This window comes from Chionomys nivalis, chromosome 26, assembly GCF_950005125.1.
Source record: "Chionomys nivalis chromosome 26, mChiNiv1.1, whole genome shotgun sequence".
NCBI lineage: Eukaryota > Metazoa > Chordata > Mammalia > Rodentia > Cricetidae > Chionomys > Chionomys nivalis.
In genome coordinates this window covers 10,159,726-10,181,215 of record NC_080111.1, presented here as the reverse complement: position 1 = coordinate 10,181,215, position 21,490 = coordinate 10,159,726, and the positions used below count along the sequence as shown (strand labels likewise).

The following is a 21,490-nucleotide window of genomic DNA, read 5'->3' as shown; positions in this document are numbered from 1 at the left end:
CTGGATACAAATATAAAAACACAAACATAGAAAAACTCCAGGACAGGTGACATATATTCTACCTACTCAAACATAAAACAAAAACTTATCTTTGGGGCCTGCTAGTGTACAATGCACACTCAATACTTGTATTAATGCCGACAGAATGAATGTTACCTCTGAATGCTTGTGTGTTTTCAGAGCAAGGGGACCAGACACCAAGGAAAATGGGTGGCCCAGGAGATCCAGCCTCTCAGAGTGCCTCTGCTGCAGTTTTCTTAGCAGAGTTCTGCATCCAAAACAGCAACAAGGGTGTTGACTGAGATGATCCAGCCTCACAGAATATTCTGGCCAGGACTTGATCATTATGATAATTTTTCAGGGTCCCTTAAAGATGCCAGTGTCCCCAGACGATAGGAAGCAGTATGGAGAACACAACGCTCACATTCCCAAGAGATGGGATGGGTGCTTTTTGGTTATTCAATGGGTTATGGATGTTTGTCATTGTTTGGGGTGATATAGAAATGTAATATAGGATAAAAAGACAACTATTAACTTCAAATATTTTACATTGGTATGGATTTTGCTGTATTGATACAAATTTTAAGTTATTTTTGTTATACTAAATGTATGTTTCTACTCTTGTTTAAGGTATTACACCGATGTCACTCATTTACCAAGGTAATTTAAATTTCTAGTCCTTGAAAGTTATTATTATGCCAGATTGGGGTGGTGCACACCTCTAATCCTAGAACTCAGGAGGCAGAGGCAGGCAGATCTCCGTGAGTTCAAAGCCAGCGTTGTCTACAGAGTGAGTTCCAGGACAGGCTTCAAGAGCTACAGAGAAATCCTGAATCAAAAAAACCAAAATAAATAAGGATACACAGGTTGTATGCTAACCGGAAGACCTGAGTCTGTCCAATCAGCAAAAAGATTACTGGACCAGGCTGTTGAAAAGGGAAGACCAGCACCTGGCTTTCATCATGGTGATGAACCTGAAAATGCAGTTCAGAAAATCATGATTCCAGCCAGCAAGGCAGGGCTCGTTATTGGAGAGGGGGGAGACTATTAAACAGCTTCAGGAACGAGCTGGTGTTCAAATGGTTATGATTCAAGTTGGGCTTCAAAACATTGGTGCTGATAAACCTCTTAGGATTACAACGTTCAGCAAGCCAAGGAAAAGGTATTAGAGTTAATTCGAAGGTGGGTTCAGAGAAGTGCGGAATGAGTATGGCTGAGGAATAGGAGGAAATGAAGGGATAGATGTCCCAATTCCAAGATTTGCTGTTGGCATTGTAATAGGAAGAAATGATCAAAAAAAAGTACAAAATTATGCTGGTGTTCGAATTCAGTTTAAGCCAGATGATGGAATAACACCTGATAGAATAGCACAGATAACAGGACCTCCAGACAGATGTCAGCATGCCGCAGAGATTATCACAGACCTTCTATGAAGTGGTCAGGCTGTAATCCTGTTGGACCTGGACCTGGTGGGCGAGGACGAGGTAGAGGTCAAGGCAACTGAAATACGGGACCACCTGGTGGACTACAGGAATGTAATTTCATTGTGCCAACTGGGAAAACTGGATTGATAATTGGAAAAGGAGGCGAAACCATAAGACGCATAAGCCAGCAGTCTGGTGCAAGAACAGAGCTTCAGAGAAATGCTCCTCCTAACGCAGATCCTAATATGAAGTTATTTACAATTCGTGGCACTCCCCAGCCAATAGATTATGCTCGACAACTCATAGAAGAGAAGAATGAGGGCCCAGTAAATTGTTTAGGGCCACCTGTACCCTATGGGGTTCCAGGTCCTCATGGGCCTCCGGAGCCCGGAACTCCAATGGGACCATACAACCCTGCACCTTACAATCCAGGACCAGCTGCTCCAGCTCCTCACGGTCCTCCAGCCCCACACGCTCCCCAGCGATGGGGAAATGGCCAACAGCTAAACAGGATTTTCTGGGCAGAGAGAATGCTGGGAAAAGAAGGCAGAGTCTCCAGACAGAAACAGAGGAAGCAGGAAAGCAATGTGAGCAGTACAGGGTAAAGATAATAGCCACAGGGTAAAGAGTAAATTAATAGAAATGGGTTTTACTATGGTAAAAGAGCTAATTAAAAACAAGCTTAAGTAATTGGCCAAGCTTTCATAATTAATAACAAGTCTTTCTTTCATTTTTTTATGAGTTGATAGCCCAAAGAAAAATATGTCTATACCTGTCCATTGACGTGACAACCAAGCTTGTTTAAGATCCTTGAGAATCCCTGTCTCGAAAAAAAAAAAAAAAAAAAAAAAAAAAAAAAAAGATCCCCAGTGGGAGGGGAGGATGGATTCCTATGCGCACCAGGGGTGCAGAGTCAGGTTCTGTGAGAAAAACTGAAAATCAAGACATTTGTGCCGAGGGAGAGGATCAAGTGACAGTGCCCGGTGGCCCTGTGTAAGCGGTCACCCTTCAGCGTCTCCAGATATGGCCTGCTTTCCATTGGGTTGGACTTCCCAGGAACACTTGTTCTGAGCCGCGCTTATTAGAAAGTTCTTTCCTACTGAGCCCAAACTCAAGCCTGGGACCTTACCTCATCAGTGCACCCTGCAGAGTCCTAATCCTTCATGGCTGGCACTTGAAGCCATGCGTGTTCCTGCCATCTCCCAGAGACCCCTGCGGACCCCTGGCGCACACAACAAAAAAACAGCAACCGCACCTGTCAGGAGGTCAGGGAGTCTTTGTCTGAGAATTCAAACCTCTGGGCGCCTTTTCAGGCCCCTGAGCAAAGGTTGGCAGGGATTTTAAGACTTCTAGAAATTTCTGACATAGTTTCCTGTGGTCCTGTATTTAGGAACCTCTGATCTAAGTCGTTCGACATTCAGGAAACAGTTGTGATTTACTTCTTAAAAGAGCTACAGGGGCTTTAGAAAAAAATTATTACAAACAAACCCTGAAATAGCAGACATGCTCACATTCAGACTTTTTTTTCTTCGGTTTAAAAAAAAAAAAAAAAAAAAAAACCACCAAGTAAATGAACAATTCCCCACCCTTTCTAAGTAGTACAAAAGTATGGACAAGTGGGGGCCCGATCTTGACTTGCCCTGTAGTCAGAATGATGAATATCTTAAATATCACCATAGAACCTTCATCCAGTAACTGATGGAGACAGAGGCAGAGACCTACATTGGAGCACTGGACTGAGCTGCCAAAGTCCAGTTGAAGAGTTGGAGGAACGAGAATATGAGGTCAAGACCATGATGGGTTCACCCACTGAGACAGTTCACCTGAGCTAATGGGAGCTCACCAACTCCAGCTGGACTGGGAAGGAACCAGTGTAGGACCAAACTATTTCTAAATGTGGCTGACAGTTGTATGGCTGGGGCAGACTGAGGGGCCACTGGCAGTGGCACCAGGATTTATCCCTACTGCTTGTACTGGGTTTTTGGGAACCAATTCTCTTTGGAGGGAAACCTTGCTCAGACTAGATATAGTAGGGAGGGCCTTGGACCTTCCACAAAGCAATGTGCCTTACCCTCTCTGAGGATTGGATGGGGGTGGGGTGGGAGGGTGTGTGGAGGGAATGAGAGGAGGGGATGGAGTGGGAACTTGGATTGGTATACATAATGAGAAAAAGATAGTTTATTTTCTTTTTTCAAAGAAAAAGAGAAAGAAAGAAAAAAAAGAGAAAGAGAAAGAGGGAGGGAGGAGGAGGGAAGGAAGGAAGGAAGACTGAAAGAAATCTATTATAAGGACATTATATGATAAAAACTATTTACTGCCTAAAGTGTCAAACAATATTAAAATGGGAGGATTGTACTAAATGTTACTTCCAGAAACAATAATAGAACTTGAACTTTGTTGCATCAAATATTCCCAAAGTCAATATCAGTGATCAGCTAACCCAACAGTAATAAAAAAAAAATCAAAAAAGTATGGATGATAACAATACAAAAATACTAGTTAGATTTATCTTTTCATGAAGGTGGGATTAAGTATATTTAATTTTCCTCTTTGTTTCCTTATCTTTATGCTTAAGCTTTTAGAATGAATACATTTTGTTACTTATACCATATGCACTGCTGTCAGTTTTTAAATTTACAAGCTAGGCAAGGGTTCTACCACTGAGCAACACCTCTAACCCTTTATTTTTTAAAACTTTTTTTTTTTTTTTTTGGTTTTTCGAGACAGGGTTTCTCTGTGGTTTTGGAGCCTGTCCTGGAACTAGCTCTTGTAGACCAGGCTGGTCTCAAACTCACAGAGATCTGCCTGCCTCTGCCTCCCAAGTGCTGGGATTAAAGGCGCGCGCCACCACCGCCTGGCCTTAAACATTTTTTAGAATTATTTATTTATCTGCCTACATGTATGCTTGCACACCAGAAGAAGGCACCAGATCTCATTATAGATGGTGGTTGCTGGAAGTTGAACTCAGGACCTCTGGAAGAACAGCCAGTGCTCTTAACCTCTGAGCTATCTCTCCAGCCCCAAACCTTTTATTTTTATTTTGAAATCAAGTGTCCGAGATTGCCCAGGCTGGCCTCTGACTTTTGATCTTCTTTCCTTCAACCAGATTACAGGTGTGTGATATAATCTATTTTCCACGGTTTCCTAAATCTTTTAAACCAAATTGTGATGATCGTGTTGATACTGTTTTCTTAGAGATGAAGGAAACTGGTAGAAACAAGTGGAAGAAACAAAGGTGTAGTCAGAGAGCTGGATTCATTGGGAGAAAGAGAACGCTCGACTGATAGAGTTGGGGAAACATAGCAGTATGACCCTCAAACCACAAGAAAGAAGACCCAGCATGCATGGGACCCCAGGACCCCAGTAAAAGACCTTGAGTTCAGAGAATGTAATCAAGTACAATAGTGATGATGGTGGCCGGGCGGTGGTGGCGCACGCCTTTAATCCCAGCACTTGGGAGGCAGAGACAGGCGGATCTCTGTGAGTTCGAGACCAGCCTGGTCTACAAGAGCTAGTTCCAGGACAGGCTCCAAAGCCACAGAGAAACCCTGTCTCAAAAACCAAAAAAAAAAAAAAAAAAAAAAAAAATACACACACACACACACATATATATATATATATATAGTGATGATGGTGGCAGAGTAATGAGTACTAAGATTGGATAGAAAAATAAACATTGGTTTTTCTGTGCACCCAAGTTAAATCACTGTTTACTCTGGGTAATTCATTAAGTCCCATCCGCCTGCACCTTTACTTTTTGGGACCTGGATTCTAATTTAACAGTTAGTGGGCTTCCTCTCTGAGCCGGGATTTCTTCTCTTCTCCATAGATTTTTTTCCAGAAGGAATCTTTCTAAAGTTCTATTCCCTCTGTTCCCGCCCCCAAACACTCTGTATACAAGTTTAAACCTCGAACTGTCATCCCTTCTTATGGGAAGATGTTCTTTCTTCCTGGAAAACACTTTCGTTTTTTCTGGGCAATGGTTCCTGTTGTTCTTGGAATCTAGGCTCAGAATTTTGGGCAGCCCTGCAGCAGGGCCGGAGTGCCTCTTGAACCACAAGGAGTGTTTGCAGGACTTGGTGAAATCCCAACCCCGCAAGCTACACTTCTTTTTTTATTATTATTATTATTTTTCATTACATTTCTTTCAGGTTAGCTACAAAGTACTGAGTTTCATTATGGAATTTCCATACATATGTGCCCTGCTTTTTTTTTCCCCATTCATTCCTTCCTCCACTGACCTCCCGTTTCTTTCTAGACCTGAAACAGAAGTCTCTCTTTCACCCTGCCCTCGGCAACAGGACACCACAGAGCTAGTCTCTGTTTAGACATTATGGATCTTTGGGGGACATTCCATTTCATGTTGCAAGGGCTCTAAGTGTGCTGGACGGGGCGGGGGGGGGGTGTCTGGAAATGTGTCTGTGAATTCTCTGGGTAATGATACTATAAATAACTTGAACTCCCACTGGTTGGCTTTTGGTCATAAAGAGCCTCATCATTTCAAGTGCAGGCCTATATATAAAAAAAAAAACATTCGAGATTGGAGGCCACACGAGCTGAGATCTTTGGTGCATAAGGTAAAGGCATGTTTAAACTGACAGTTTGAAAAGGTTTTGAGGGTTTTGCAGGCACTAACTAGGAATGGCTTTAAGAGAGATAAAATTTGTTAATAATAAATACTAATCTATGTCAAACTAATCTCAGACTCGAAGTAGATGTAGTAATTGTGCAAGTTTTTTTTTCTTTAATTCACAGCTCTCTTTAGGGAAAATGAATTTTTCATGTTCTCCCTCCCGTGCATGGGAAATAAAGAAGTGTCTCAGATTGCATGTATGGCATGCAATGTGTGGCAGACAGGTACTTTGTTGCAGGGCCTTACTGCGTGTCCATTCCATAGCGTGGAGGTGGTAACAGCAGTGGGGACCTCAAGTGTGAGAGGCTTTGCAGGAGTACAGCTCTCAGTCCTCCAACCCCGTGTGGTAGGTGTCACAATGACCTGCACAACAGGGCCAAAATTCTAACACGGGCTTCTCGCTACACTGAGGACCCTTTGGAACCTCACAATCACCAGTCTGCTGCTTTTTAAAGGGGAAACCATCCACTCCCTGAAGTCACTGCGAAGCTGAAAAATTAATAGTGAAGACAAGTAAGTGTCTGCAAGGGCAAGGATGCTCCTGAGAGGCACAAGGGTGGAACAGTCCTGGCTAGCTTGTAAAACTTGAGAACTGAGGCAATTGCTTAATGACTTGGTGCTAGAGCGTCACACCCGCCCGCTGCAGTCTAGTTTCTTAGACACTCCCTTTACTAGCGATGCCGGGGACATGCAGCCACGCCACAACCCCATGATACTCTGTGTAGCTGGAATGCCTCTGGGATTCACTGCTCGATCGTGGGCTAGAAGGGTTGAATGGAAGCGAGTTCAGTAGTGGTGCCTGGTCACCACCTCCAGCGGCTGCAAACGCAGGATGGGGACGCTCTCGAGCATGGCAGTAAACTCGGGATAGTAAACGCAGACAATGAAAATCACAAAGGCTTGTCGGGAAACCATTGCAATGTGGACTTAACATACACTAAGCACTGGGCATCATTTCAGGAAAGCCACAGGGGACCTAGGCAGCTTCCTGGACACAGTGTGGACTGCGGCTGAATGTCCCACTCAAACGTTCGGCTCTTTCACCGACAAACTTCACCTCTATCCCGGATTCTCTCCTCCAACCCCATCTTAACTGGACTGAACACCGGCTTGGTGCATGCCAAGTCAAGCGCTCTACCACTTAGCTGCATCTCAAACTTTCTATTTTGACATAGAACCTCTCTCTGTTGCAAGGTTGGCCTTGAACTTGTGATCCTTTTGCCTCAGCCTCCCAGGGAGGCAGGAGAGCAATGGGAGTATCGTGATTTTGAAGCCGATGAATGGGTAAGCCATCCTGCTGCTGGTACTGTTTCTGTTTTTATCTCACTGACCTCCAAATGGCTGTGTCTGCTTTGTCTCTTAGCAAACATCAAGTGCCCCGACCCTTTCAGGTGCAGCAGGTCTGCGGCTTTTGTGCCTGTCAATTCAACTACAGTTCTCTTGTTGCAAATCAATCTTCCTGTGTGTGAGTGAGGGTATTAAAGAGGTGCCAAGCACTGAAAGTGGGGAGCCAGGTCAGTCTCCTAGCTGTGCAGTGTTTCCTGCCATGTTCCAACACAGCCACAGAGTCTGATTCAAGCTGGGTTTCTTATCCACGCTTCCATTAACCCACAATGTCTCCAATGGTACCCAATGTTGGGCCGGCTTTCATCACAAAATTCTGTTCCAAACTTATTTGAAATATTTAAAACTCCAGAACGCAGCGATGAGCTGTACAGCGCTGGGACATGACAAGACGCGGGAGCATTTGCTCCCAGGTGCATCGGTTCTGGTTTGTATTTCTTCCTGAGCATAGGTGCCTCCTCTCCCTCCACAACACGAGCTCTGTGGTGGCCACCTTTTTCTCCCTAAGGAGCCAAGGTGAAAAGCAGAGGCTCTTCTCCACTCAGCAGACGCTAAGGCGATAAGCTCTGCCTCCTTGGACCCTTGCAAGGCTGAGTTAGAAGTATCTTTTCCCTCTCTGAAGGTTCTGCGATGGACCAGTGTCTCCGCACAGGACAACAGCCCTTGTGTCTGGGGACTCCACAGAAGGATGGCTTTGCAGGACCCTCAGTAGGTAAGCCCTTACAGCATTTCCCGGCCACAAGAATTTGCATTTCCTCTAAACTCTAGGATTCTTTTTTTTTTAATTTTTTATTTTATTATGTATACAATGTACTGTCTGTATGTATGCCTGCAGGCCAGAAGAGGGCACCAGACCTCATTACAGATGGTTGTGAGCCACCATGTGGTTGCTGGGAATTGAACTCAAGACCTTTGGAAGAGCAGGCAATGCTCTTAACCTCTGAGCCATCTCTCCAGCCCCACTCTAGGATTCTTTAAACTATAATAGGGAGTAGCAGAAGAGTATCTTTATGCAAACCTTCTATTTTTTATTGTTAAATTATCACTTCCACAATGTTTTATCATCTGTACAGGTCTGTGAGAATTGAATGTTTGAAACAAGAGCATATGAAAATTCAGATTTGTTTTTGCTTTTAACTCAGATGCATTTTTGGCAAATTTCTCCTATGGCAGATCGTTGTCAAGGGTAGTTTCCCCTTAGAGCTATGTGGAAGTTTAGAATTACATCTGGGCCTAGATTCAGAAGCAAATAAGTAATAGAAATAACCAAGGATGTCATGAGTCATTTAAAAGTACTATTTAAAGTAAAACAAAAATGTTTCACCTCTGCCAAAAAGGGTGTTATCTTTCCTATATTGTTTTCAAAAACTATAAAAGTCTCTAAAATCTGATGTTTAAAGTGATCAAATATTTAAAGTGTAAGACAGACATTTTTCTCTTTAGAGACCTTCACGTGGTCTTACATAGAACCATTTATATGCTCATAACTATCTTAATTCCAGTTCTGGATATTTGATGCCTTCTATGGCCTCTGCAGAAACTGTACCATGCCCTGTACCCACATGGTACACAGACTTATCTGTATACACAAAGGCCAAATACCCGTATATATACATGAAATAATGGAATGTAAAAACTACTTAAATCTCACCTTTAGTCATCTTCCATATGTCACCCGTGCTTTCCGTGTTACTTCCATGTCCTCTGTCGCAGGAACACACACCACCCAGGGCGAGTGTATTTATAGAGTTCCTGTCAAGCCCTGTGAATCTGTAGGGACTGGGAGTGAAACATCCCCCATTGTATTCCTTGGCCTCCTATTTGTCTGAAGCAGATTCAGCAGCAGCTCACAGTCCTGTGTAGGAATCTAGGACCTTCTCGTCATTCCTAAAGATGGGGCTTATCTGGCAGATCCCTGTGAGGGCTGTGGGGCTGCCCCTTGCAAGTCTACGGTGGCCGGGAGGCCCCCAGGACTGTGTTGCTGGCTCTCGATGAGCAGAGTCCTGAAAACTCAGCTGAAACTCAGCTTTCGGGTCACTGCACTCGCTTCTCTGAGAGGTGGAAATCAGAACTGTCTGCTCGTTAACAACCATGGGATCATCAGAGGAACCAAAGGCTTCCTCTGGGTTAATTTACAAATGACTCAGTCACCCTCACTGTGGTCAGAATTGTCCCTAATAGATCCCACGCTAATACCATCGTAAAAGAGAACAAACTTCTAGAAAATAAAATGAAACCGCATATAGACACATAACCTATGAGCCCTAGTTTGTTTTTAAAATTCTATGCAACAATCACTATCACCTGAAGTCGCTGTAGGGCCCGTCTCCACCGAGTAGAGTTTTTTCCAAGCTCACCTCCTTCCTCTTCCACCTTCCTCTTCCTGATTCTGACGGGCATCAAATGTTCATTGATTGTTTCCCCATCGATTTCCTTTTTTTTTTTTTTTTTTTTTTTTTTTTTTTTTTTTGTATTTTCGAGACAGGGTTTCTCCGTAGCTTTTTGGTTCCTGTCCTGGAACTAGCTCTTGTAGACCAGGCTGGCCTCGAACTCCCCATCGATTTCCTAGAGCCCAGATTCTACTCCTCTATCAAAACCTAGTCTTATCTCAGGGCACAAAGACAAGGTCCACCCATGTTCCTTCTACTCCAAGGCAGAATCTCTATTGTTGGTGCCACTTTAGTCCTTGGCCAACAATTCATGAGCTCAGCATCCTCATCCTCCTTCCTGACTCTTTGCCCCACTGTTCTTTTTAAACTCTGGAAAGCCTGTGAAGATTTATGATCACATGATACCAGACCCGTCAGGTGCTCTCTTCCTCATTTTATAGGACATCTGAGAACTGCTATCATGGTCCACGGGGCTGAAGGAGTATTTAAAGCAGTTGTAACTTAATATCTGGAGTTCAGCGAACAGCCTTCCCCAGGCTTGGAGAACCGATTCAACTGTGGGTACCCTGGGCCTCTTGAGGGGCAGTTGTGGATTTAAGAGAACGTGCTCCTGCCAACATGTGGTAATACTATCTCACCCCAAGACCTAAAAATAGCCAGATGTGTTTTATCTAGCTCCGCCAAGTGCAGAAAGCTCACTCAGGCTACTTACTTTGCATACAACCAGATAACATTGGTTTCTTTGGGTGGCAAAGACAGCGGAACAGGTCTTTCTTCTGTTTTCTCCTAATGAAGGATCTCCCTAGGAGATGCCTCCTAAGGGGCATCCTTTGTCATTTTGCCACATTATTAGTGTCACGGGTGAATTCCAGTCCCCATCACCCCAGTTATAATTCAGTTTTGTGTTCTATACACGGTCAATAGCTGTTGGCGGTGGCCCTCCAGAGAAAGTTTCGTCTGTTTTTATCATACTGATCCGATTTTTTCGCTTCACAGAGTCCGACAAGATAGAGTCATCTCTTCGTAGTATCCAGAAATTCGTTCCTGCAGACTTTGCCAGCTACACACAAGAGCATTATCGGTTTGCAGGCAAGAAGATCATCATCCAAGAATCCATTGAGAGCTTTGGCACGGTGGTGTGGCCAGGGGTGAGAAGTGCTACATCTGTTTGTGCTCAGGCTTTCTGGAGAGAAAACGTTTCATACATCTGTGTTGCCTAGGACAACTGGCCATGGGCTTTCTCACTGGTGTACTTTTCCGACTGATGACTAATTGCCTGGTCCCCCAAGGGATTGGGTTGTGTTTGGATTCTGCAGAAATACGTTTCTTCCAGCAGCACTGGCTTTGAAACCAAATCCTCCTCTCCCTTTCCTCTATCTTCCTCCTCCTCTTGCTCCCTGCCCATCCTTTCTCTTCCTTCTTCTCATCCTGACAGACATGTGCACCATCACTGAGCTACACAACCCCCACCCCTAAACAATATTTACTGAACTATTTCAAGAGATGTAGCCGGGCGGTGGTGGCGCGCGCCTTTAATCCCAGCACTCGGGAGGCAGAGGCAGGTGGATCTCTGTGAGTTCGAGACCAGCCTGGTCTACAAGAGCTAGTTCCAGGACAGGCTCCCAAACCACAGAAAAACCCTGTCTCAAAAAACCAAAAAAAAAAAAAAAAGAGAGAGAGAGAGATGTAAGTAGACCACATTGGAAATGGGATGTAACACTCATACAACTATTACATGAAAAAAAAGTTAAGAATTTTTAGTTTAGAATTGCCAACAGGCATCTTTGGGGTTCCCTTATTCTCAGTCATTAATTAATCCCAGACTTATTTCACAAGGTAAATTGCAGAGACTTCAGAGGAAACACTCAGCAGCCAGTTCCCTCCCTCTCACTTCCCGTGCTTGTGAAGATAGTAGTGAAGACAGACGGAAGTCTATTATTTTCAGGTTGGGTGGTCATGAGCAGTCATTTGTCCATTTTTCTTTGGTTTCCTTATTTCGAATGTGAACTAATGGTAACAAGGAGTTGCTGACATGCTTGTTCAGATTAAGGAGGCACTACACCTAGGCCCCTATTAACTCTAGTTATGATACATTATTCCTACCTCACAGCTGAGAAGACAAGGGCTCAGTAAGTTCATAGGCTGTATAAACCTTAACTCTGGGGCGCTCTGGGGTCTAGTATTACCAGTCTTCCCAATGCAAGCCTGCCCAGAAGGTTAGAAAGGGCCCACAACAGAATTTCTCAGACTTTGGAGTCATACTGAGATCTTACTGAAATGCATATTTTGATTGAAGACTGGTTCGGGGAAGGAGGAGGGTTGTGACTATTATTTCCTAAGAGCTGTCTAAGAATACGTATGATAAGGTAAGGGGCTCTAAGCTGGAAAGCCATGATGGTGGCTCTGTGGAGCACTGAGCAGTCATGAAGAGGGTCCCAGGAAGAGGACTCTTTTGCTATTTATACATGGGTATGACTTTATTCCAGCAAAGGTCTTTTCCCTGACCCAAAGTTTGATTCCTTTCCTCTTACATCAGACAAGCAGATAACTATAGTGATGGTAAACACTAAGAAAGGCCTCAGCCTGTTGTGCACCAAACTGGCCTCTCTTGGGATCTCTAAGTGGGAAAATGGCACTTCCTGTGTGATTTACGGTCCATGAAAAGAGGTTATTTCAGAGTTTACCTGGAGAGATAGAATCGGGGCTTTGAAATGTCAAAAGGATACTTATTGGAGAGTGTCCTCAGAGGAAGGCCGGCCTCGGCCATCTTCACAAAATCACACAGAATATGTTTTCTGGGCCACTCTAGGTAATACTCAAAACTTCTCCTTGCCAACCAAAGCCCCCTTCCTCGCCTTGCTGCTCTCTGGCATCTACGACTTTCACCTGGCAGGCCACTTGCATCTTTCTTCAGCTGGTGCACCTCTTCCCACAGGAGGAAGGCTGTACGAGTTCCCAGTGGTCTCTAGTCTGCCCCGTACCACTTGTAGGCCTCGTGTATGCCACATAAACCACAGTATTTTGTAACTGGTTTACAAGCCTGAGCCCCTGCCACCGGTGTGCCTTGGAAGCCTAGATAACTGCTATTATCCTTGCAGATATCTGTTCAACAGGGGTACAGGATGCAATGGAGGTGAATAGGGTTACTGTGCTATTCACTTTATGAACTGCAATGATTAAATCGGGTGTTCAGGAATTCCCTAGCCAATAATCTCCTGCCTAGCCCACATAGAAAGTAGAGTGCAAACTATTAAGCTCAACTGCTTTGCATCTCCAAGCTCCACGTCCACACCGCAATCCTGGCCTGTGTATGCATGGGTTTGTTACTCTCTTGCACATACTTGCATTGCTAGCTGGCATTCCATTCACACATATGGGGGGGGGGGTTCTGGCTGTCCTGGGGCTCACTACATAGGCCAGGCCAGCCTTAAATTCACAGGGATCCTCTTGCCTCTGCCTCCTAAGTGTTGGGAACAAAGGTGTGTGCCACCATGCCCAGCTGATGCAAATAACACTTCTTTGGTAAATCAATGAGATATCTCATTATAGAAAAATTTCTAGGAATTGTAGAAACAAAGAATAAATAAACAATGGAAAGGACACTTGATGTCATTCACAGAAACTAATTTGCTCTCATTGTAGTCCAGACTGGCATCATCAGGACTCATCCAGACCCACAGAAGCTACATATCTGCGTCTTTAACCAGCTACTCTAAACACATGAAGTACTATTCTGACCATGTTCATCAGCTAAGAGGAAGAAGGGAAGGGCGGGGGGGGGGACTCCAAATTGGCCAGCTGTCCAATGCCACAATCCTTATTAATCTGAATTTTGATGAGAGAACTGGGGGAAAGGTGCTCAAATTTAACTTACCTCAGAGCACTTAGAGACCCAACATGACAAAGCTGACAGGAATTGCTATTTTTCAGTACATGTTTCCCATTTATTCTTTTTTTTTTTTTTTTTTTTTTTTTGGTTTTTCGAGACAGGGTTTCTCTGTGGTTTTGGAGCCTGTCCTGGAACTAGCTCTTGTAGACCAGGCTGGTCTCGAACTCACAGAGATCCGCCTGCCTCTGCATCCGGAGTGCTGGGATTAAAGGTGTGCGCCACCACCGCCCGGCCCCATTTATTCTACGAGTGGAACCAACTTTCTCTTCCTTTTCCTTCTTTCTCCTTTGAGATCAGTCAGGTCTGACACAGACAACAAGACTATCTATTTCTCCAGTTCCTTAGCTAGAACTATAATATCCATACATTTTCTCTTTCTTTTTGGATGTAGGAAAGAGACAGAATCATACAGCAGCTTGGGCTGGCTCAAGTTCCTCGGTGTTGTGCTTACAGATCTGAGCCTCAGTAGCTGGCTATTTTGGTTCTTAGAGAACACTTACTAAGCTGAAAATATTTGGAGTTACACCATAATGTTCAACTACAAGTGTGCAGTGGTCTGCTCCTGGCTTCTAATGATGCAATTCCCAAATGGAAATTGTTGTTAATGTCTTTTAGGCTACAGTTTTGTGCCAGTATTTGGAAGACCATACTGAAGAATTAAATCTCCAAGATGCTAAAATACTCGAAATCGGTGCTGGACCAGGACTTGTTTCCATCGTGTCCAGTCTTTTAGGTATGTGTCTTCTTGTTCCCATTTCAAAGAAATCTCTTCTGTGACAATATTGATTTCTTACTGCTGACAGGGTATGACTTGGCTTCAATTTCATTGACTCATTCCCAAATGTCACATGACAGGCATCATTAGTTATTCAGAGATACCAATCTTGAAGAAGCTAGCCAGCTACTTCAATTCTTTAGTTTTCAGGCAAGGAAGTTGAGAAGTCCAAAGGTATGAAACCAAATCCCTTTGACATTCATGAGTGGGGGTGGAGGTTCAAATTGCGTTGCTATTGACATCAACTGTAGTGCACAGAGAACACAGGTCAGAAATACAGGAGAAAATTGTCCAGCTTAAATAATATCAGCTTGCTCGGCCTATCCCAAGGCATGGTTTAGAGATGCAGATGGTCATTGTCTGTCTTCTAGTAAAGGAAATTGTGGTTGCGTTACCATTTCTCTTTCTTTTAGGAGCCCAAGTCACAGCAACAGATTTGCCTGATGTCCTAGGAAATCTTCAATACAATCTTTTCAAAAACACACTGGAATGCGCAGCTCATCTACCTGAAGTGAAGGAACTGGTATGGGGGGAAGACCTGGACCAGAAGTTCCCTAAGTCAAACTTTTATTACGATTACATCCTGGCCTCTGATGTGGTCTACCATCACTACTTTCTCGATAAGCTCCTGGCTACCATGGTGCACCTTTCCCAGCCAGGCACTGTGGTGCTCTGGGCAAACAAATTCAGATTCAGCACTGACTATGACTTTTTAGACAAGTTCAAGCAAGTTTTTGATACCACTCTCGTGGCTGAACATTCGGAGTCATCGGTGAAACTTTTTAAAGGAATACTAAAATGGGACTGATATTAAAGGGCCTGCCTTTCAAAGTCTCAGTGTCTTGTGAGCTCTCAGAAGGCACACTCTACCATACCGGTATAGCTAGAATAAGTGCAACTCAGTATGACACCTTTCCAAGATGATAAAACAACATGGTCAGTCTAAGTATCTACAGAGAGCCACACAGGAACATGAAAGCGGTCTTGCTAACTTCCCAAGAACCTTAGTTAAGTGCTAAATATATTTTACCCAAAGAAGTTAATGAACAAGTGGGTTCTTCCTACTTGTTTCTACTATACTGCCTGGACTTTGTATGTGCCAATATGCTTTTGTCATAATTACCCACATGCAACTTAACAGGGTCTGTGTAGCCCAGGGCAACTTTAAAATAGATACACACCGGCCATAGTATCCTGACTACAGGTTTGTGCCACAGTGATTGGCATACTGCGGCTAGGACATGTATATGGGCAGTAGCAGAGAGACGGTAACACTGACTAAAGGCGCAAACGCGGAATCTCCTGGAATGAAGTGAGAGCACTGGAGATGCGGTCATGGGGGCTGGAGTACAGATCTCAGCGCCCATACAACAAGCTGCTGTTGAGCAAACAACTCTTTACAGCCCTAAGGGATCTGATGCCCTCTTCTGGACTCTAAGCACCACAGGTACACGCACTGACACATACCTGTGCACACTCACATACGTATCTAAATGAAAATTTCTCTAGAGAACTTATAATTACCTCAACTACATGTAAAATTTCCCATTAGACTTCTATATTGCCTGTTTTCCCCCCACAAATTTCTTATTAAAACTCTTACAACATTAGAAAAGAATGCAAAATTAATCCCAGCACTCGGGAGGCAGAGGCAGGCGGATCTCTGGAAGTTCGAGGCCAGCCTGGTCTACAAGAGCTAGTTCCAGGACAGACTCCAAAAAACTACAGAGAAACCCTGTCTCGAAAAACAAAACAAAACAAAACAAAAGAAAAGAAAAGAATGCAATTACTTGTTCTCATAAGACATCATAAAAATGAAAAACTAAGTATCACAAGGCTGGGGGTATCAGTCAGTACTGTGCTTGCCACGTCAGTGTGAAGATCTGGATTCAATCCCTCAGAGCCATATAAAAAGCTGGGCACAAGCGCTATACTCCTACAATCCCAGTGATGGAAGATACAGGAAGATCCCTGGTGTTTGCTGGACAGCAAGTCTTGTCCTAATCGTTGACCTTGTCTCAAATACAAGGTAGACAGTGATGGAGGAAGATACCCAGTGTTCACCTCGGGCTCCCACACAAATGTGCACATAGATGGACATGCACACTTGCCCCATACATTAACGTTTTTCGTTTGAGAAAGGAAAAACAACATTCTGACAACCATTATCACACAGACATACACACAATTATGTATCTTCTACTTTCACTAAATAAATAAAAACTAATCACGGCCAATGCATTAGCTATGCTTTCCTAAAAAGAAAGAAAACTTTCTGCAGTACTCTGCTTTAGGATGCAGGAATTATAGGATCAAGTCTCACAGAAGAAACCGCGCAGGAAAGGACAGGGAGGCAAACACAGTGTATTTGTTTGAGACCTCCATATAGTTTTACTTGCTGTTACTTCCCTGTTGAGTAAGTGTAGAAGTCCATCTGGAAATCACTGGTTTCTCAGTGTGAATGTCAGTGACTGAGTATGATAAAGCCATGGATAGCCATGATGGTGGTAGGGTCAATGAAACAAAATAAAGTTCAGAAATACACTCCCACACATACTCAACCAATTCTGAAAAAGGTACGAGGGTCACAGATGCAAGAAGAAACACCCTGTACACAGCCATATAGCACACTCTCGGATCTTATCCAATTCCACAGTCCAAACAAATAGTAATATAGATTGAAATATAAGTGCTAATAACTAAAATGTAGAACACAAAAGGGTCAAAATCTTTGTAATCTTGGTGCGATATGTGGAGGGTTTTTTTCTTTTATGAAGGGGAGAGAGGAGACCAGCCTCCTCTGGGAACAGGATCAGCAAAGAGAGAGGCGGGAGGTGGTGGTGATGGTGGAGAGAGAGAGAGAGAGAGAGAGACAGAGAGACAGACAGACAGAGAGAGAGACAGAGAGACAGAGGGAGACGAAAGAGAGAGAGAGAAGCAGAGAGAACAGAAAAAGATGGAAGGTGGGCAGGGCCCATTTAAATGGGAACAGAATAAATGTTCACAGCAGGAGCTCTTAGCGGCTGCAGCTGAAGATTTATCCCAGAACCCCAAGGTCAGACCAGTACAGGTGGCTGAATACTAACAGTCTTCCCTTATTATTTATTATAAAAAGATGAAGAGTTAAGAAAGGTGAGGCAGGGATGAGGACGCTGTGTTCTCAAGACTACTTCTTGCTGACCTGGTGGGGGGGAGGCGTCCTTCATCTTCGGGGGACCTGGGAAAGCTGGGGTGCTGGACCTGTCCTAGAGCAGCTGGCTGTTTCACTTCATTGCCCAGGCTCTGTGGAACTGTCAGGGGCCGCCTGGACCTGGCAAAATGCTGTTCAAGGTAGATCCAAATCAACTCCTGAGGACTTATAGCACCCGAGTGTTTCCCATCTCTACAACCCAGCTCTATGGCCAGCAGCTGATAGTACGGCAACAAAAACTGATTAGGTACGGTCAGTGCGGCTCTAAAAACATCTCAGTGCGAGCAAGGATGTACTAGCAATGACACAGATCCCATGAATGAGGCAGAGAAGACCCAAGGGTCTGCAATTACTAGTGTCCTAGGAATTCAGAGAGGGTTGATTCTCAGACCACACGGGCTGCTTTATAAAACTGATGGAGCAGGGGTCAAGGACTCTGAGGCTGAGACACAGTCACCTTCTACCAGGACTTCAAGAAAAGCCAGAAGGCGAGGAGAGGACAAAATTTGGAAGAGGCTTCACCAAAGAAGCACCACATGTCTAATAAGCATATTATTTATTGTAGGAATGCAGATTAAAACCACAAAAAGACAACCACTACCCAGTTTAAAAGTAACGGAAAAGGATGAAAAACAAAACCACCACCACCATCACAACAAACCCAACCCCATAAAACCCATCACTTGGCAAGCAAGACATTTAATCAGTATAGTTATGTTAGAAAACAATTTGAAAGTTTCTTACATTAACAAAAAGGCCAATAAACAGCAATTTTTCCCCAAAATATTTCCTTTAAAGCCCACAGTACATACAAACACCCATGTGAGCAGATAAACAGAATGAAGTATATCATGTAATAGCTTTTTTTTTTTTTAAGTATTAATCGGTCATGAAGTGCACCACAGGGCCAGCCTAAAGTGTGCATTAAACTCAAGAATATGGCACTAAGGAAGCCTGAAGAGATTTCAAATTTTGTCATTCCACTTCGAGAACGGGTAGAAAACTCAAGAGTAGTGATTCAAAGCAGGCCATGGCTTGTTTAGGGACAAAGTAGGAATGGAGATTGACTGCAAATGGACAAATGATTTGTTTTAAAATCAGGTTGTGCCAGGTGGCAGTGGTGGCACACGTATTTAATCCCAGCACCTGGGAGGCAGAGGCAGGTGGATCTCTGTGAGTTTGAGGCCAGCATGATCCACAGAGCAAGTTCCAGGACAGGCTCCACAGCTACTGGGAAACCCTGTCTCAAAAAAACAACAACACAAAAAGAAAGAAAAAGAAAAGAAAAAGAGCCGGGCGATGGTGGCGCACACCTTTAATCCCAGCATTCGGGAGGCAGAGGCAGGCGGATCTCTGGGAGTTCGAGACCAGCCTGGTCTACAGGAGCTAGTTCCAGGACAGGCTCCAAAGCCACAGAAAAACCCTGTCTCAAAAAAGAAAAAGAAAAAAAAAAAAAAAAGATAGACAGTAGATTAACCAGTAGATCTTTTATAGCAGTAAACCAAGGGATGAAGATCACACAATCCATGCATGCACACACACACAAGTGTACACACACATACACACACACACTTTTCTATTAGATTAACTACAGACTTTTTAAAATTATCTGTTTTTGTCTGTTTATTTTATGGAGGCAGGAATACTAGAAAAAAAGATAAAAGTAAAAAAGTTAAACATACACAGGACTTAAACACATGATAAGCATTAGAAATATATTCAAATAATTGCAAACCCACAAGAAAAATTATTAAAATATATTACCTTACTTTTTGGCCAATAGATTAAATAAACTGTTCTAACACCAAATTTAATTTATTAAAAAAGATTAAGACCAACTTTAAGGAGCTTCAATATTTACTTTTATTATTTATAAAAAAATTAAGGTATCAGAGTGCAAATCATGTACTGGGCCTGTGGTTTTGCACATTTATTCATGTGTTTTACATGATTTCAAGGTTATGAACATACCATGTGTATCTTTACAATAACCGATAGATTCAGCTGTCTGACACTGACACATGAAAATTTAATGCATTCTGATGCTGTGTACTTGAGGATGCTGGAAAAATAACTTGTCTGTTATGACTCCTTGGTGAAGATTTCTGTAACAGGTGTCCTCCCTCAGTTGCCATGTTAATGCGACCCTGCCTCCCACTAATTTCCTCATTAGGAAAAAGTCTGGAAATGACGTTCTCTTAATTTTGAGTCTAATAAATAATTTAGCTACTCCTATTACAGCTTTTTAAGGCCTTTATATAATTAGAAAAAGAAAAAAATTAAACATGTTTTAACCTTTTGATTTATAAAACAAAAAAATAGGATTCAACAGTTTTACAGTTAAAATTCACAGATGAACACTTCTCATGCATGTAAGCAGCGGCACCCAACTAGGATATGCCCTGCCCTCACCAAGTGGAGGAGGCAGTAGGAAAACATGATGGCAGAGCTCTAGATTTACATGTAGTAAGTCACACGCCAGTGAGTTCTCTGATAAATACACATAGTTTTAATGATCAGTATTGGATAGTGGATGAAAACATGCATTAGTTAGACTAAAAATGCCACACATTTGTTCACTATAAAATTTTCTTTTTGAAAATTTAAAGTCTTGGTTCTTATTTAGAATACACAATAATCAGGAGGATACATGATGGGAAGCCAGTTTTCAGTGAAAGATGCACAATGGGTCCATCCAAGTAACTTCATTAGCTATAATGAAACAGAGCATTAGTGCATGAGATGGCAGTGCAACGTGCAAAATTCAGAATCATTTAGTAATAGCACAGTAACAACACAGCCAGAGGACTGGTGTCCTTCCTAACAACCAATCCTACTCAGGAGTACAATCACATACAAACAACGGAGTTCTCTTAACCTAGTCAAGATCCAAAGGACTGAAACTGTCTTACTATTTGGACTGACTGATGAAGGTTGAAGGAAAACAAGAGGACATTAAAATAATTGTTCTTCATATCTCAAACTAACTTGTGGAGAAAATTCCAACTAGTTTTCCTCTGCATATGTGATATATGGTAAACTAACAAAGATGAAAATCATCTCAGACAAAAATTCAAATATAAACTTCACAAATTGAACCATCTTACAAACAACCAAGTCAACACACATTGAGAAGGAATGCTTCCTTCCAAAAGGAAAACATTGTCTTCTAACTAATTAACTCATTTTTGACCTTGTTGAAAACATTCAAGGCGAATAGGTCTCTGAACAGCAGTGAAAATGGTTTAGAAATTTGGATGGCTAAAAGTGGTCTCTTATGCATTTATTATACATTTCATATTGCTTTAGTAATGGTAACAACTGGCCACAATAAAATGCGTAATGTTATAATGAGCACAGGTGTTTTTTTCCCAGTGCTCTTGTCACTATGCAATATGGAAATGATACACAGTATAATTCAGACATCACTTACTTGAATACAATTTTTCCAGTTTTCTTTTGTTGGTTTTTCTTCTACAAGTTTAGTTGCAAACTTAAGGCCTCTCCCATACATCTTATTCACTAATGCATGCTTGTATGCAAATGTTAAAACCTATGGTATAAAACAAAGTAAAAATGGTTAATGGAATATTTCTATTTCAAGGCATATAGCTTTAACAATGAAATAAGGCTTTCACAGAAGAACAGCCGTGTGTGTAGAACACATGCGCAGAGTCAGAGGTCAACACGCTATCTTTCTCAGTTTCTCTACATCTTATTAATGCTGATTTGGCTAGATTGCTAGGCCCACAGATAATCCTACTTCGGCCACACACACACACACACACACACACACACACACACACACACGCTCTGGATTAAGGGAACATGTCATGGTGCTTGTT

General features: G+C 42.9%; 2 protein-coding genes and 1 pseudogene across 3 annotated transcripts in view; 2 read left to right on the top strand and 1 right to left on the bottom strand.

Moving 5' to 3' along the window:
* The first annotated feature begins 871 nt into the window (after window positions 1-871).
* Window positions 872-6,510, top strand: LOC130866735 (far upstream element-binding protein 1-like; annotated as a pseudogene).
* A 1,521-nt stretch (window positions 6,511-8,031) lies between these two features.
* On the top strand, window positions 8,032-15,934 carry Mettl21c (methyltransferase 21C, AARS1 lysine). The gene is made up of 4 exons (XM_057758801.1): window positions 8,032-8,113; window positions 10,788-10,939; window positions 14,296-14,413; window positions 14,869-15,934. The coding sequence occupies exons 1-4, from the start codon at window positions 8,032-8,034 to the stop codon at window positions 15,261-15,263; spliced, it is 747 nt and encodes a 248-aa protein (XP_057614784.1). The 3' UTR covers window positions 15,264-15,934.
* A 3,192-nt stretch (window positions 15,935-19,126) lies between these two features.
* Tpp2 (tripeptidyl peptidase 2) overlaps window positions 19,127-21,490 on the bottom strand; it is a 62,857-nt gene continuing 60,493 nt past the window's right edge. The window contains exons 29-30 of one of the 2 annotated variants that reach the window (XM_057758430.1): window positions 21,079-21,198; window positions 19,127-20,357 (exon numbers count right to left, since the gene is read on the bottom strand). In XM_057758430.1, the coding sequence (XP_057614413.1) occupies window positions 20,268-20,357; window positions 21,079-21,198 (210 nt within the window). In that variant the 3' untranslated portion in view covers window positions 19,127-20,267. The remainder of the gene's footprint in view (window positions 20,358-21,078; window positions 21,199-21,490) is intronic. The other variant, XM_057758431.1, reaches the window with a different exon arrangement.